At 36.5% G+C, this 17,781-nt stretch overlaps 1 protein-coding gene across 1 annotated transcript in view; it reads right to left on the bottom strand.

Moving 5' to 3' along the window:
* Positions 1–3,728: 3,728 nt before the first annotated feature.
* TMEM135 (transmembrane protein 135) overlaps positions 3,729–17,781 on the bottom strand; it is a 264,244-nt gene continuing 250,191 nt past the window's right edge. Inside the window, exons 11-15 of the mRNA XM_034995060.1 lie at positions 15,207–15,270; positions 14,162–14,238; positions 9,633–9,731; positions 8,557–8,624; positions 3,729–6,697 (exon numbers count right to left, since the gene is read on the bottom strand). Of these exons, the coding sequence (XP_034850951.1) occupies positions 6,565–6,697; positions 8,557–8,624; positions 9,633–9,731; positions 14,162–14,238; positions 15,207–15,270 (441 nt within the window). The 3' untranslated portion in view covers positions 3,729–6,564. The remainder of the gene's footprint in view (positions 6,698–8,556; positions 8,625–9,632; positions 9,732–14,161; positions 14,239–15,206; positions 15,271–17,781) is intronic.

Here is a 17,781-nt window from a genome sequence, read left to right as displayed (position 1 = left end):
TCGCATAGGACCAGAGAGGAATTCACCAGTAATCCCTAGAGGCTGGCTGTGAGTAAAACAGCCTGTATGTGATCTAAGTCCTGGATCAGCAAGAAAATCAGCAATAGTATAGGAATGTATGTAAGCAGGGCCTGTGATCTACATTTAAAATTGTAGTGGGATAAATCTGTAATGAGATGTCTAATTTTTTCCCTTTACCCAAAAAATTGAGGCCAGCATCTTCTACAATCCACTGGAAAAAGCCTACACACAAACATTCTCTGTGGGAATCTTCAAATCCCTATGACTCCTCATGTAAACATAGGTCTGAAGCTACATTTTAAGGGGGCCCTATGGCGAACACTTCCCTAGGCACAAGGAATCTCCCAGCATTCCCATTTTAAAGCAGAGGATATTGCTCTGAGACACTGGATCTGAAAGAGGCCCACAGGGTGAACCTAGACAGAAAAAGAATAAGAGGATGGAAAAGCTGGGCCAACTGTATTTATTCGAGATGAGACATGATGTTTTGATTGAAGTGACTAGGACAATCTCCTAGCAACTCAGTCTCATCCCCAGGAAGGAGAAACCACTGGAGGCTTGGGTGAAGGGAAACCTCCATTGCTTACACCTATTAGCCCTGTCAACAAGAACCTTGCATTCTTCATTCAGTAAGAGAGGGAAATCTGGTGCTACCTTTTTTTAATTGCCCATCCCATGAGTGGATAGAGGATGCAGTGATTCAGGTATAGTAGCTTTCGACTTGCAGCTGATGCTCAAGTGTTTGGATGTAGGCCTTGGTGCAATATTCCTTGAAAGGGCACTTCCTGAGCTCACAAGATCTTCTAGCATGCAGCATAGTGGTGAAGTTTTCTTCAGAAGGAGGGCATCTCAAGCTCAAGGAGAGGAAGTCCACCTTTCCTTTGGGATATTAGACGTGGTTGCTTGCACTTAGCACAGGACTAACTGAAGTAAGAAGTCACAACCAATCCTTGGGTGCTGGCTCTGTGGATAAAATCCCCATTCCCATATATAAAACAACTCTAAAGAAACATGAGCAAGGGGATGGAAGTGGCTACAAGGAAGAACAAAAAATCTACATTAAAATTGGGAGTAGGATACATCTGTGAATGAATTGTGTTTCCTGTTACCAAAGTAACGAAATCAGCTCCTTCTGAAAACCTTGGACCAAGCCTTACACACAAACGTTATCTGCTGGGCACCTTCAAATATCTTAGGGTGAGGCTCGCGCTTCTGGTTTGGCCTGAGGGGCATGCTCATCGTGTTGCGGCCTTTTAGGTTTTGAGTAATACTCATGCTCCCAGGAGACATCCCAAGGCTACAAGTGGCATGTATTCCTTCGGGGTTGCTGTCTGATGATTCTGGCACTGACCAGGTCTCCAAGATCATTTGTGCATTCAGACCTATGGTTGGGGCATGGTCAGGGCCACGTTCGTGCTAGGGTTAGGGTCTCATGCCATAAGAGGTTAGGTTTCAAAACCATGGCCGTTCGGAGTGCTGCCCTAGGGCTGAGCTGAGACCTAGCGTCAGAGTCACGCTCTGCCTTCTGGGCTTGGCTCAGGGGGATGCACATAGTGCTGCTGCTGAATTTTAAGCTTTGCAACAAACCGTGCTTTCAAGGGACAACCCGGGGTGGTTGTGAGTGGCACCACGTCCCTTTGGGTTCCTAGCTGACTAGTCTGGCACTGACCTGGTCTCCAAAATCATCTTTGCATTCAGAACCAGGAAATGGGAAAGGTCAGGGCCCACAACCGTGCCAGGGTTAGGGTTTCATTCAGGTAGATGGTAGGGTTCCATTGGATGGCCGTTCGCAGTCCTACACAGAGGGCAGAGCTGAGGGCTAGCATCAGAGCCAGAGGGTCTGGCTTCTGATTGGCCTCAGGGGAATGCTCATAGGGTTGTGGACTTGTGGGATTCTCCGTAAAATCATGCGCCCACCATACATCCCGAGGATACAGGTGGCACGTAATTCCTTCTGGTTTCCTGCTTGATTAGCTGGCATTGACCGGGTCCCCCAAATCATTTGTGCATTCAGAACTGGGGTTGTCGCTTGGACAGGACTGCACCCATGCTAGGGTTAGGGCTTCATTTTGGAAGGAGCAAGGGTTGATTTGGTGGCCGTTCCGAGTCCTGCCTGAGGGCTGAGCTGAGAGCTAGCGTCAGGGGGAGGCTCTGCTTTCCTCCTTGGCGTCAGGGGGATGCGCCTCCAGGTGCTGAGATTTCGGTTCCTTTCTAGAACCCTGCTCTGCCAAAACATCCAGGGGTGCAAGGGGCTCAGTATCCTTAAGTGTTCCTTCTTGATTATTCTGGCTTTGGTCATGTGTCCAGATCCATTGTATCCTCAGACTTATGGTTGGGGCATAGCCAGGGCCTCAGCCAAGGCTAGGGTTAGAATTTCACTCCTGGAGTAGATGGGCACCATTAATGGCAGGGTGGAATTTTGTTCCGATGACAGAATTGAGGGTGATCATCGTCACAGAACAAGATGTTAGTAGAAAGGTGCGTTCTCCACATCTTTATCCTCAGTGTTAAGGGTATGGCAATTTCTTTATGCATTCACACATACATTTGAAAGCGCTCCTATACTCCTAGAACAAAATATTAATTGAATGCATTATTCTACGCACACTTGTTTCTTAAAGTGGATGGCAATTTCCTTATTTTTCCACACATAGTTTTGAAAACACTTCTAGCTTCATGAATCAAGTTGCGATTGAAAGTTGGGTTGTCTACAGACTTATCAGAGTTAAGTACATGGCACTTTCCTTATGCTTTCTCACACACTTTTGAAAACGCTTCTATATTCAGGAAAGAAGATGTTAGTTGAAAGATGGTTTCTTTATAATATTGATTTTTTTAGGGTTAAGTATGTGGCACTTTCCTTTTGCTTCCATGGGTACTTTTGAAAAAGGTTCTATCTTCATCAAACAAGAGGTTACTTGTCAGGTGCATTCTATACAGACTTGTTTTTCAGAGTCAAGTATATGTATAGCCCTTTCCTTTTGTTTTCACACACACTTTTGAAAATGCTTTCTTCTGGAATGAAGATGTAAGGTGAAATACATTTCTCCACAGTGTTGTTTCTTAGAGTTAATGGCCCCTTCCTTATGCTTCCACACATACGTTTGACAATGCTTCTCTCTTCTTGTAACGTTATTTGAAAGTTTCATATTCCGAGACTTGTCTCTCAGAGTTAAGGACATGGCCCTTTCCTTACACTGTCACACGTAGATTTGAAACTGTTCCATCGTCATGAAACAAGATGTTAGTAAACAGTTGCATTCACCAGACTTGTATCTCAGAGTTAAGGGTAAGCATGTTCCTTATGCATCCACACATACATTTGAACGCTCTCTTCAGAAAAGATGTTAGTAGAATTACAGTTTCTCAACAGTGCTTTTTCTAAGAGTATTTCTAATGAAATACTTCATTTTCTAAGATATAGGTTTTGTTTTTTTTTTAAGATTTTGAGAGAGAGAGAGCCTGAGCTGGGGGAGGGGCAGAGGGCCAAGCTGACACCCTGCTCAGTAGGGAGCCCAATCCCAGGACCCCAAGATCATGACCTGGGCCTAAGGCACTGAGTCACTCTGGTGCCCCATAGCCACACTTTACATACTTGGTTGTCAAGGGACATTTATATCACTGCAGAAAGTTCTATGCAACAGTGCTATGCATGATCTGACAGAAGGGGGAATTCAGTACTTCACAAATCAGAAACACAACAGCAGTAGAGCTGAAAGGTCTCATTTATTACTGAACCAACCTACTGGTGCAGAGGCATAGTAACAGAGAAAAATCATTTCCCTGATAAAACATGTCTATGGCTAAGTAGGAAGGATGTTTACAGAGTGATAGAACACATGATCTTCACACAGCTTAATTAAATATGTGGTGCCAATTAGGTGTGTCATCTCACCATGTGTGACACCTTATAGACCCAGCTTGGTTCTTCTCCAGTGCCTCCTCTTGGAGTTGTACCTGATTTTATTACCAGTTTTCATCCGAAACCACTGGGGAATGGGACAATTCTGCTTTTGTTTCTTGGACAGAATCGCTTGATTCTGAAAGTCTTGTGAGAAGATATGGCAAGAAACAGTCAGCCACACACAGCCGGATGGCAGCAAAAAAAAGTCTAAGAGATACATTTATGCACCTTCCTTATGCTTTCCCACAGACTTTTGAAAATGCTTCTATCTATAGGAAAGTTGTTAGTTGACAGATGGTTACCATGTTTTTTCTTAGAGTTAAGTATATGGTACTCTCCTTATGCTTCAGTTAGTCAAACTGCAGTCAGTTCTGGTGGAAACTTACCACTGGCAGGATATCTTCAGTGTATAAATGGACTAAAAAACATGTTTTGGAAAGGACATGTATTTGACTTTATTTATGGTGCCAAGTCGTCAATTGATACCTGATTGGTTAGAGGTAGAAAGATACTCATTTTGATTGTCTTCAGGAACACGGACAGTCTCTTTTTGTTTTCTCAAACAGCTATACTTTGCAGGCTGCCTCAATGAAATCAAATCAGACTTCTCTTTTCACCATGGCAAATTAGTTAACTAGTCACTCAAGCTATACGTTCATCACTGTATTCTGCTTCATGATGGTTATTTCATTTTACATTTTATATTTAAAAAATGACTATAGTTTAAGAAAAAAGTAAATCATAGAAATGTACCTTTTGACAGTAAAATTTTACTAAACAATATCAAATGTCAGTAGAACTTGTCTTTCAACATCATAGCCTTTTTAATGTTAATGACAATAGTAACTTACAAATTAAAATGTTTTTCTTTTAAGCAGACAGGATAAATAATATAAATATAATTTCTAAATAAAGAAAATGAGGGGCAGGAAGCAGTGCTTTCTTCACTGCTATAATATTTCATTTTTAAAAGTAAACACAATACCAATCGTCATTTTGATTCCAGTGAATAAAAAGTTAAAACTTAATTTATTAATGAATTTTGAAGTCTGAAACCAAAACGATGCTTTAACGGTGTTGTCTAATAGACAAGTCAATTCCGAAAAGTTAATCACAATGCAGAAATTTGACCTAATTAAAGTGGCTCTCTCTTCACAGAGATACCTCTGTGAAGGTATCTCTGTACCAGAGTCTGTCGTTTTGTTGGGTTTCAATTTGCCATTACCAACCAAGGACAGGATTACACGTAAATAGAAATATACAGGGCTTGATGAAATGGAATATGGAGGATTAAGCATTTTTAAAGTCTGGGTTATAATCCTTGTTGCAACACAGGTTCTACTGTATAATTAATTTACAATGGCCCAAAACTTTTCAGCATCAAAATGATATTACAAAAATATACCATCATTTGTTATATTAACTGTAGACATTATAACCAATTAAGCCTTTTATTAATTTAGAAAAGTATAACTTTTCCCTGAAAAACTCTAAAGAATAATATTTTAATCACAGCTGTCCTGAACTCATAATCAACAGTGACTACATTCTGTCACTTCTTTATTCTAACAGGAATAAAAATGGTGACAATAAGTTTTTGAAAAGAGGCTAAAGAACCTGAATCCCATTAGTGATGAAATGGACTTTTTAACAACCACCAGATTCTTATATTGTTTGTAGTTGTAAAATATCCATTGTGTAGGTGGAACAGTCGAGAGGGAATAAAATGACAAACTTGCCAAAACTAATTTTGATCCCTTCTAAATCTTCAATGGGAGACAACCTTAGTCATGAAGAATTCCGTCCTTATAAATGAAAACAAATACTATAAACCCACAAGAGATTTAGAAGGAACCTCATTTGCTTTTAAATATTCAAGTGTAATGCTTCTGCAAAAGATTAAAACATACATTTCGACTGTATCAGGTATGTCAATTTCCATTTACCCCCAACCTGCCATTAGTACAGAGGTTCACTGGGCTGCCAGACAGCCCAACTCATCATGGGAGAGAGATGAAGGTATCAGTAAAAGAAGACATGGATACCACGGCACTTATTCAAACAGCCTAAGACCCGTCTTTGCATCCCTGAAGTAAGAATGGCCACTTTTTCAATTAAATTGCTTTATACTAAAGCAGCTTTATCTGTGAAGAGTTACTTCATATCCATACATTTAACTACTATAGTTACCAATTCAAAAGTAAAAAAAAAATACAGACCAAATCCATGTACCCGTGATCCTAACACATAGAAATATTCTTAGTTTTAACCAAGAATTATATTGGAATGAACTAAAAACATCTTTTAAAGTAATTTTAAGTATACTCTTATTTGTTACTACATTTCTACATAGATTATTTAAGGTTGCTTGTGGACATAACTTAATCAATAATATAGCATCATGTCAACCACTACAGCGACCCAGAATCAGGTTCTGGCTATGGAAGGGCGCTTAATTATTAAGCAACACCTTCCTAAAAAGCTTCTGTACTTCTGATTGGTAAGAAAAACAAAGAGCATCTCTCATTGAAATAACACTGAAGTTCAAGCTCAAGACTCCGTCTTTGTGATTCAACATAATTAACTCTTCAGAAGAAAATAATGAAACATTAGGTCACATTAATAAATTACAGTCATCTTCAAGAAAACTCGATGGGCAACTCTGGTGTTACAGTCGTATATCTTGGATCCAACCTAGGGATAAAATCCTGAAAGTGTTTAGATGCACCAGTACCAAAAACATCAAGGACTTTTCGGTTCATGACAGCAAATCTGCAAAACAGAGGACACAGTGAACAAGTATTTAATGAAGTTCATAAAATAAGATGATTCACTTGACATGTCTTTCATGGAATGGGAAAACACAAAAGATTGACATGACAAAAGACTCAATGGCAGATTCAAAATTCATACTGATCCTCTACCTCAAGACTACTGTCTCATATTTTCTTTAAAGAGATAATAATCCCCAGACCTGAAACCCCAGAGACCCTCAGGAGCCCCTCTCAAGTTCTTTCCACTAGATTATGTCAAATAGAAAAACAGGTTTATTATAATTTTTCTGATGAATGAAATCACAGGAAATAAATGACTGAGCTTAATGTTACCAATGAGGCAAAGGTATTAAATGTAAATTTCTTTCATAATTGACATTTTGATGCCTCACAATCCACAGAAAACACATCCAAATGTGCAAGCCATGATTAAAGGGAAAACAGCATATAGGTTTTCAAATTTCTTTCTTTTTTTTAATTGTTTGGTTTTCAAATTTCTAATAGACACAGGAAAGCAAAAGCATACCGTCGTTTTATCCATCACCTAACTTAAAAGATAAAAAAAAAAATTAAAAAGACACATATTGAGCTAATGCGCAGGAGGAACCTGTGTCTCTATGCCTGATCCCAAGCATTTCTTCTGGGGAGAGGAATGAATTTAGTTTTGAGCCCTTGGCCATCGTCACTACTCCAAGAACAATAAATGTAACTTTCAGTGCCTTTCCAAAGTAAGTACCCTTCCAAAATAATCAACTGGTTAAGCTCATTAATGGGCAAAAAACTAAATGACACAGAAATAGAAAATTAACTAATAGTAACATTACAGGACACACAGAAATCATGGCTGAGAGGAAGAATGCTGCAGCCAGACTGCCTGGCTCATATCCCACAGCGCCTTCATCTGCTGTGTGACTCTGGCAAGCTAGCTCACCTCTCTGTGCACCTCAGCTGACTCCCATATAAAATCAGGATCTTAAACGTACTTATCTCATAGAGCTATTTTAAGGATTAAACACATATGCATGTACCCCTGTGTTGTATGGGTATGTGTGCGTATCTTAAAACCATATCTGGGACACAGTAAGCACTATACAACTGTTTGCTATTAAAACTATGAATGATAGTAATATTAATAACAGCTGCAATTTAGTGCTTACTAGGTGCTAAGTGCTATTACAAACATCTCGATTTTCCCACAACCATACAAAGAATATATTACTGTTTCCAGTAGAGAGAGAGAAACGGAGGTTCATGAGGGTAAACAAGTTTCCCATGAGTGACACAGCTAAAGGTTATCAGAGTCAGAGTCAAACCTAAGTCTGTCTGACTCCAAAGTCCACAGTCTGTGAGGTCAAGCTGCATCCCAAAGAATTAGATTAACATCAGAAAATGCTAACAAAAACAATGAAGGACAGAATAATTTAAAGGCAGAGGAAATTATGCTTATAATATCAAGAAAGAATAGGATTATTTTTCCCCAAATGGAAATCATTTAATTATTTAGGCAAGATTTCTAATAAATCTGCTTAGTAAGCATTTTTAATCAAAAAGAAGAGATCAAAAACTTTAAAAGTGAGACATAAGTGTGTTATTTAGTAACTAATGAGTTTTCAGATCAATACAGCATTTTCCTACAACATTTAAAATATCTAAAATAATATAGGGAAAAGAAAAGTCAAATAATGTTCACTAAAACAAGGCCCCACGTCATTCTTGTTAAGTTGGTCATATTTGCTTTATACCTAAGAGGACTACTTTACCACTGAAAGAATATTCCCTCAAAAAGATGGAAAGATTCAAAATCTGTTTTGTGGCAACTGCTCGTTTTCTATGGTCAGTTACGTCTCTGTCACTTACTTGCCCTTGGTGAGCCTTAAAAGGAACTTCCAGTAAGACGGCCGCAAGGTCTGAACTTCCATGACAGCCTAAAGTTAGAACATTCAGTTTGAGAATTCTTTTAGTCAATAGGAAATATGATTATTTGTATTAGGCAATAAAGCATTTTTCTCTCTTATTTTTTTTTTTTAAAGATTTTATTTATTTATTTGACAGAGAGAGACACAGCGAGAGAGGGAACACAAGCAGGGGGAGTGGGAGAGGGAGAAGCAGGCTTCCCGCAGAGCAGGGAGCCCGATGTGGGGCTCGATCCCAGGACCCTGGGATCATGACCTGAGCCGAAGGCAGACGCTCAACAACTGAGCCACCCAGGCGCCCCTTTTTATCTATTTTTATGGCTCACTGTATTTTAAAAACAACAGTGATGATGATACAAAAATATGTATTTAGGCTTAAGTTGATTAACTATCGAGAATCTTTGTAAATATGCCCTCAAATAAGAATACTGCTTATGAAATAATAATTGAGTTAAGCTATTATTATTAGGAAAGCATTTACTGAATACTCATTAGAGAGCTGGCACTTCACTAGTTATAATGAGTTTATCAACCTGGCAGCATTACTCTGAAAAAGTGCAAACGAAAGTGGTTCCCCAAATTTTGCAACGGCCCTAAAACCATTAACATCAATAATGATGATTACAGAATTTAAAGAAATTGAACAATGCTTCTAATAAACTAGACTCTACCCCCATCTTTACTGCCTAATACTGGGGAAATGCAATTATTCTTATTTATGCTCATGGTATCTTCCTTCTTCTAGAAGTTTAATTGAACTGGGCATTCTAGCCAAGGTACTAGAGCAATCATTTACCTATAAATTGCACTCTATTTAAACATAAAAATTATTGTGTTCAGAAAACATGAGTTGGCTCGTTAACATGTTTAATGATTTGAAACTTGCAAGCTATCTTGGTAAAAAAAATTAAAATAAAAAAATAAAATATAACCAATGTTCCCAGGCCTTTATTTCCCCCCTTTGGTTTAATGTACAGATATAGAAATAATTTTACTTTCATTTCAAAAAGCTATACTTACTGCCTGGAAGCAAATTGCTGTAGAGATGGAATAGATGATAGTATCTGCATGGGGAAAATAGGGAACCTTTCCTGCTTCAATGCCTTTGAAATACATTGTCTGGAAGGAAAAACAAATATAATCCAAGATTTATTAAAAAAAAAAATCACACACACACACAACTTGAAATAGCATTAACAATACAGTGGAGCAATATACTCACTCCCTGTCTACAACTATTTTTTCTACCTTCCAAATACTAATTATCCTTTCAGAGCTCAAATTACAGGTCGTATCTTCCAGGACAGAGTTAAGTGTCAGCCCTTTCCTTCCTGCATTCCCTCACCCAAAACCTGAGGTACCAGTAATAATACTTTTCTGTGAAATTCAGTAACTTTTTATTGCTCCTTCTTTTATATCATTTATTCTTCAATGCTTTTTGTATAATGCTTTTGTATAATGCTCAGGTCTTCCCTTCCCTGCTACATATATTCACTTATTCACTCACTCACTCATTCATTCAACATTTAATTAACTACATGCTGGGCACTAAGCTAGGAGCTTGGGATTTAAAAATGAATACAATAACATCTAAGTTGGTGCATAACAGAAATAACTAATGCACTTAGATGTATAACTATGTATATATATTTATTGTGTATATATATGTATTTTTTATGGCCCCTCTGAGGAGGGAGCAAACTACTCAGTCTAGGACAAAGGACCAAAGAGAAATTTCAGAAATGACTACATTTGAGTAGTGCTTCTCAAACCACCTGCAGTGAAGAAACATTTTTTTTTTTTAAATTCCAGTTGTCATGGCTTGATGCTTTTATAATGCAGTAAAAATAAATTACTAGAAAAATAAATTTTAAAAATACAAAATTGAACCAAATTTTCACTCTTATATTCAAAAGACAAATTACTCTGTCAAGTTGCTATAGAAGTTTCCAAATGCTTGTTCTCAATTTCTATACTTATCTCGTCCTGAACTGATAACAAAGAGTTCCTGGACTAGCACTAGTCTGCTGACTACGCTTCTAATAGTGTTGCCTCCTAAGAGGCACAAGAGAGAAAAAGCAGGGGTAATAAGCTGCGTGAAAGCACATGGTACATATGGGGAAGGACCAGCCAGTTTATATGGATAGAACATGGAGTAATTCATGGCAATGGTTTCTCTGAAACATGGGAAAGCTAAAGCAGAACTCGTAAGAAAAGTGGAAAACCATGTTACAATCAGGTGGAGGAAGGTTCAAGAAGACATGGGTGGTCCATGAATGAAAGAACATGAAATAATTTTCCCCCAAAAAAGTTGTCTATACAGCTGTTTTTTTTATTTAAAATTCATTATATAATAACAGCATTTTAATAAAAAATTAACTTCAATCTGTAAGATAATGTACAAAGAGTTATAATCTACTTAGGAAGGAACATATACATGGGCCACTATTTTGAAAATACTATACAGTATATTACAAGGTACAGGTATATTGTGTATTCATGTTGACAAAAATGAAATTCAGATGTGGTAGAATGGTATCATAGAAACATGTGAAATAGGTATCTCTTGATATATGGAATAACTGTTTTCCTAATTTCTTATAATAAAACTTATCTATTGAACCAGATTCTAAGTTAATGAAGGGGGGTACCATATCCTATATGCTTATCAGCACCTAGTACAGTAATGGGAACATAATAAATATTCAATAAATACATCTTGGAAATAATTTTTTCCAAGAAAAAAGTTGTCTAGTCAGCTGACTTTTATTTAATATTCATTATTATATTATTGCATTTTAATATAAAATTAACTTCAATCATAGAAAAATGATTGCCTATTACACCAGAGTCATTAATTCCACAAAGGACATAGTAAGTTTAAATTTGTAATTTTCTGGGGCACCTGGGTGGCTCAGTCGTTAAGCATCTGCCTTCAGCTCAGGTCATGATCCCAGGGTCCTGGGATTGAGCCCCACATCGGGCTCCCTGTTCGGTGGGAAGCCTGCTTCTCCCTCTCCCATTCCCCCTGCTTGTGTTCCCTCTCTCGCTGTGTCTCTGTCAAATAAATAAAAAAATCTTAAAAAAATTAATAAATTTGTAATTTTCTGAATTAAAAAAAATTCTTTTTTTTAAAATTTTTTATTTTTTTTAAAGATTTTATTTATTTATTTGAGAGAGAGAGAATGAGAGAGCACATGAGAGGGGGGAGGGTCAGAGGGAGAAACAGGCTCCCTGCTCGCGGGACTCCATCCCGGGACTCCAGGATCATGACCTGAGCCGAAGGCAGTCGCTTAACCAACTGAGCCACCCAGGCGCCCTAAAAAAAAATTCTTATCAGCACACTTTATACCCAGTTTCTTTTGCCAAGATCAAATACGGCCTGTTGATATAAGAAAACAGCTACGCCACCACTTGGCTTAAAAAACTCTAGCCATTTAGGGAAGAAGCAGCTATAAAACACATTTTTTACAAACTAGATCTTGATACTGGATTTCCCCTGTGTCAAAGAATGTATCTTTGCTAGCTTGGGGATATGTTCTTTCTCTCACTCTCCTTTTCCTCTCCATTAGCAAGCCTTGTCAAATCTATCTCCTAAACATACAGCAAATTTGTGTATTTCTCTCCATCTCTACAAGCCACCATCTCCTGCTTGAGACTAACTGTTCTCCCAGCCTCCAGTCTTGCCTCTAGTCTATTCCTTATATAATGGCCAGAATGTTTTTGTCTTCTTAAAACACGAATTAAATAATTTCATTTCCATGATTAAAACTCTCCAATGACTTCCAATTGCACTGAGAAAAATATCAAACTCTCTCTCTCTCACACACACACACACACACACACACACTTGAATAAAGCAAATATGTAATTCCCTTAATGTCATTAGGGACACAGATTTTCAGTGAGGTAAAATTTTTAGAAAATCAAACAAGTTAAATAAAAATCTGCAATCTTAACTTTTAATTGGAAATATCAATATGCTCATTATTTTCTCTTTCTCTAAAAAAAGGGTGTTGGGGGAGGGAAGGATTCTCTAGCTCTGTTCACTGGAAAGGCCAAGAAACCTTGGCTAGCTGGGGATCAAGAAACTTCTAGCACCCAAAATGAAGCCTCTAAATACCATTTCCCACCAAAAGAAACTAGTGGTTATTGGAGAAAAGGCTGATTCTGTGCCTGGGGCAGGAAATGTCCAAGATGAGCCTGGAACATCTCGTTTTATCACAAAGCAAGAAAGCTACCAGAGATACAGGCATTATGTAAAAAAGAAACAGGAGCAACTTGCAGAGGTCAAAATTAGGGCAATGACTGCAATGATTGGGTCAAAACAAACCAAATATGTTAAAATTCACGTCTTCATAATGACACTTGAAAACAAAGACTCATAGGTCAATTTTGCAGAATGCTAGAAACTAATTCATTCTGAACACCAGGAAATAAAGAGAAGTAATCAAGCATTTTATTTTCACTTTGTGAGCAAACAATTTCAGAGTAACCAGTTGAAAAGGGAAAGTTCTTTTTAAAAAGAATTCCCACTAATAAGTACTAAGAAGAAACAATTGACCATTTTGCAACTCTCAGTGAAATAATAAACCCTGGCAATGATTATTAATGGCTGCTAAAGCAATTAAGTGAAAGCCTAATAGGGAGTCTTATGTTGGCTCTTTTTTTTTTTAATATTTATATTAGCTCTATTAACACTGAGCCCACTGATCAATCTTAGCATCACAAAAAGGCAGACAACCAGACATTTCTGTGCTTCCTAGTACGATGCAATGGGAATTCATACACACAGTAATTGTGAGCTATTTCTGTCCCCCTCCACCTCCTAAAAATTGAACCTGAATTGCTTAAGCCTCTAGATCTAATTAATAGTTTACAGGAAATATGTGGGTTAAAGAAACATGTTACCACCAGTAAGGAGACAATCCGCAAAATCCAGAATGTGGGAATTCCACAGAACTAATAACCTAGATCTTTAACAAATAAATGGCAAGGAAAAGAAAGAGGTGGGGAAGGAGAGTTGCTATTAAGAGACTTTGGATCCAATTAAAACAGAGATTGCAAAAAGACATCTGTTTGACAATCAGTGAGAATATAAGCTCTAACTGTATACATACTAATATTAAAGAATTATGAGGTTTTTTAAATATATGAAAATAGTAATTTGATTATACTTTGGTAGTACTATTGATCTGTTTGTTTTTAAGGAGTCTTTAATCCTGAGTTGGAAGAAGTGATATATGTCTGGGATTTGCTTCAAAAAAATTCAGTACTTCTGAGGTTGGGGCAGTCGAGATGGAATGACATTGGTCAAATGCTATTAACTGTTGAAGCTGTATAATGGGTACATGAGGGTTAGTTACTACACTTGTATATATTTGAAAACAAAATACATAAAGAAAGAAGAAAAAATGGGAGAACTGACTTTGTAAATACTTTTATAAAACTGACTTGCTCTTGTAAATTGTGATATATATTTGCTGCTAAACCAGCTAGAAAAGCTCTATATCCTTTGGAAATATACATACATAGAAATGTTTGCTTACCTCCACCAATTTGGAAGCTAAATACATGGAAATTGTTGTACTTTTATAAAACATCATTGATACTCCTGCCAAAAATCCTGAAACAACAAGTAAAGCAAAACATCAAATCTTGAAGTATTTGTTAGTTAAGTCACTCAGAAATGTCAATTCACTTAAAGTAAGACAGAATTGATCTGCAGCACTGCCTTTTGTTATACAAAATCAAGGACAGGAATAGACTTGACATTAAAATGGGGTAAGTTTATGGGTATCATATATTTTTAAATTAAGAAATGGACCTTCAGAGTTAGGAACACAATTCTAATATGCATATTAAAATAAACTCTACATTCTAAATTTAACTTTAAAAACAACAGTTGTCCTGACAAATATGATTTTCAAAAATAATTTTTAAAGGCTACTGATATCATTTCTAAGTGGAAATATTTATTAATCTATTCTTTTAACAGCTCAAATTACTTTTAGTGCTATCATCACACTTCTCTCCATAGTAGTGTCTTTGTTCTATAAATGGAAGACCAAGGCAGGGGGAGGCCTGAAATACTGCTAGCAGGTATATTGCTAATAAATATCTGAAAATTGTCAATTTAACTTAAGTAGCATGTATGTTGCAACTTGTAGAAAATGTTAATCTTACGTTTTAATTTTTATGAAATTAAGTTTCTAAAAAATAAAAAATATATTTTATTAAACTATATGTCACATGCCCATGGCAAAAACAGAATACTTTGAGAAATAGAACTGCCTTTCCATTAGTCACAAAGTTTTTAAGTTTTATGTTCTATTATGACACATTACCCAGGATTTCTGGCCTGTAGCAGGGCAGATACCCAAATCACTATACTGCCAATTCAAAACACCTGATGGCAAGAATGCCTTGATAGGTTAAACTTTGCAAATATAAAATGTTTGGACTAGTGCCTCAATAGAGACTGTATTCCAGAGAAAGAGTTACATAGAAATCAGATGAATTTGGAAACTATTTCTGCATCATTCCTGCCACTGATTGATACAATAATAATAACTCTGTTTTATCATGCTTTACCAGCTATAATAGCATGCAGTTCATCATCCAGGTTTCTGACCCAGCGCAGGAAGCAACTAGTACCCTGTATCAAGAAGAAAATGCAATGACTTCAGTTGTTTCATTTCTAGAAAAGGTGCATGTAACATCTATAATGAGTGAGTCACTAGCTGACTGTGGAGGCAAACTGGTGATCCTATCTAACTCAAACTAAATACATGATCGGGAAAATTATCAATAACCTACTATAAAGTTATTGTTCTGCATAGACTCTATTAAGAAATTATACATAATATTTTTGTTGTCATGGTTTTTCAAAATGAAAGCATAAATTCTACCTTGCCTAGATGCAGAATCACTCCCACTCTAACAAGGAGAAAAGTTGGGTAAACTACAAATCTAAGCCAGAATTCTATCCTCAGAGAAAATATTTTTCAATATGAAGATGAAATAAAGACTTTTTGAGTGGATAAACACTGAGAAAATTCATCACCTACAGACCTACATTACCAGAAATGTTAAAGGTCATTTTGCAGGCCAAAGGAATATAATACCAGTTTAGATCTGTAAAAAGAAATGAGGAGCTCTGAAGATGGCAAAATGAAGATAAATTTAGAAGACATTTTTTAATATTGTCTATTTCTTTTTTTTTTTTTTTAAAGATTTTATTTATTTATTTGACAGAGAGAGACACAACGAGAGAGGGAACACAAGCAGGGGGAGCGGGAGAGGGAGAAGCAGGCTTCCCGCCAAGCAGGGAGCCTGATGCGGGGCTCGATCCCAGGACCCTGGGATCACGACCTGAGCCGAAGGCAGACGCTTAACGACTGAGCCACCCAGGCGCCCCAATATTGTCTATTTCTATAAAAATAAATTAACTCTAAATCAGTGGTCAGAAAACTATGGCCCACTAGCCAAATCTGACCTGTCACCTGTTTTTGTATGGTTCATGAGCTAAGAATGTTTTTATACTTCTCGATGGATGAAATAAATAAAAGAATAATATGCTGTGACAGGTCAAAATCTTATGAAATTCTAATTAAAGTCTGATAAAGTTTTCTTAGAATATAGCTATGCTCGTTGATTTATATATTGTCTATGGCTGCTTTCACACTACAACTGCAGAGCTGAGTAGCCGTGACAGAGACCAAATACTGTCCGTAAAGTTGAAAACACTTATCATCTGGCCCTTTACAGAAAACGTTTTCTGACTCCTGGTCTAAAACAAAAATGGTAACAATGTATTGGGGAGGTTATAACACATGAAAAGATAAATGTATACCACAAAGGATGAGAAGGAGGAATCTGAAGTATAGTGTTGTAAGATTCTTACACTATACATGAAGTGGTATAATATTTGAAAAAATTGACTGACATTTAAAATATTTATTATAAATGTTAAGGCATTCACTAAATTTAAAAAGAAGTATAAATAGTAAGCCAAACGTGAAGAATGAATACAAAAAAATATTAAAAATTAATAAAAATAAAATATAGAAATTAAAAAAAAAATCCAGGAGGCAGAAAAAGAAAAAAGGGGGGGGGGGGAACAAATACAAAACAACTAGCAAGCTTTAAACTAAACCATATCAAAAAGTACAATAAATGTGAACAGTCTAAACATACCAATTAATAGAGATTATCAAACTATATAAAAAAGGAAGAACCAAATACATGTCATCTAAAAGAAATCAACCTTTAAATTGAAGACACAGAAAGACTGAAGTAAAAGAATAGAAAAACTATATATCAAATATAATCAATATCTTGCTCTGAGATATGCTGGATGGTGGAGAATAACCAACCCAGGATAAAAATGTTGGAGAAAATCTACATGTAACACTTAAGGGTTTATGTTAAGAATAAATACAAACTCTATGACAGGAGAAATGAAAAAGAAAATGAATATAAACATAACTGCCAATATTCTGTCCTATTAACTTTTGTGTATTCAAACACATCAGTAATGTTTCCTAGTCACACCATATTGAAAATACTTTCAGTATTAGTAATATTTCATAACAAGTAATTAACCATAGTTTGTCATTTGTTACTCCTGTTCTCCTGTCCATTTCAAAATACTTCCCCCATACCTACCTTTTATAAGTAAACTTTTACATAAAATGATACATAACTATCTTACCCAAAATGACTCCAGAATTCAAGTTTCCCAACATTAATTTTTTTTAGTTTAAGAACAAGTGTGTGTATATGCATACAATTACCCTTAGTTAACACATTTTACTATCTGGAATCTACATTTAGATTTAGAATCTAGATTTTTGATGGTTAATAAAAGGTAATATGATTTATATATGAGTGACTCCCATTAAAACACCATTACTTAAAATTTCAGAGTACTGTGTCATGGATGATCCCTACATAAGTGTTTAGGTGTGCACTTATACTCGCGTGGGTATGTTTATAGGAACATACAGAAAGGGGTGGAAGAATGTTCACTATGGTTCTTTGGGAGAGTGCAGTAGGAATAGTGAGTAGGACAAAGAAAAATCATAAGTCATTGCTTATATAAGTTACAAAAGAAAATCTTTACTGGCTCAAGTGTTGATATCAGCTAGAAGGGTCTGAAATATGT

This window comes from Mirounga leonina, unplaced genomic scaffold (assembly GCF_011800145.1).
Source record: "Mirounga leonina isolate KUSES-001 unplaced genomic scaffold, KU_Mleo_1.0 Mir_92, whole genome shotgun sequence".
Lineage (NCBI taxonomy): Eukaryota > Metazoa > Chordata > Mammalia > Carnivora > Phocidae > Mirounga > Mirounga leonina.
Note: the sequence above shows the minus strand (reverse complement) of the source record. Positions and strands in the feature narration are given on the sequence as shown.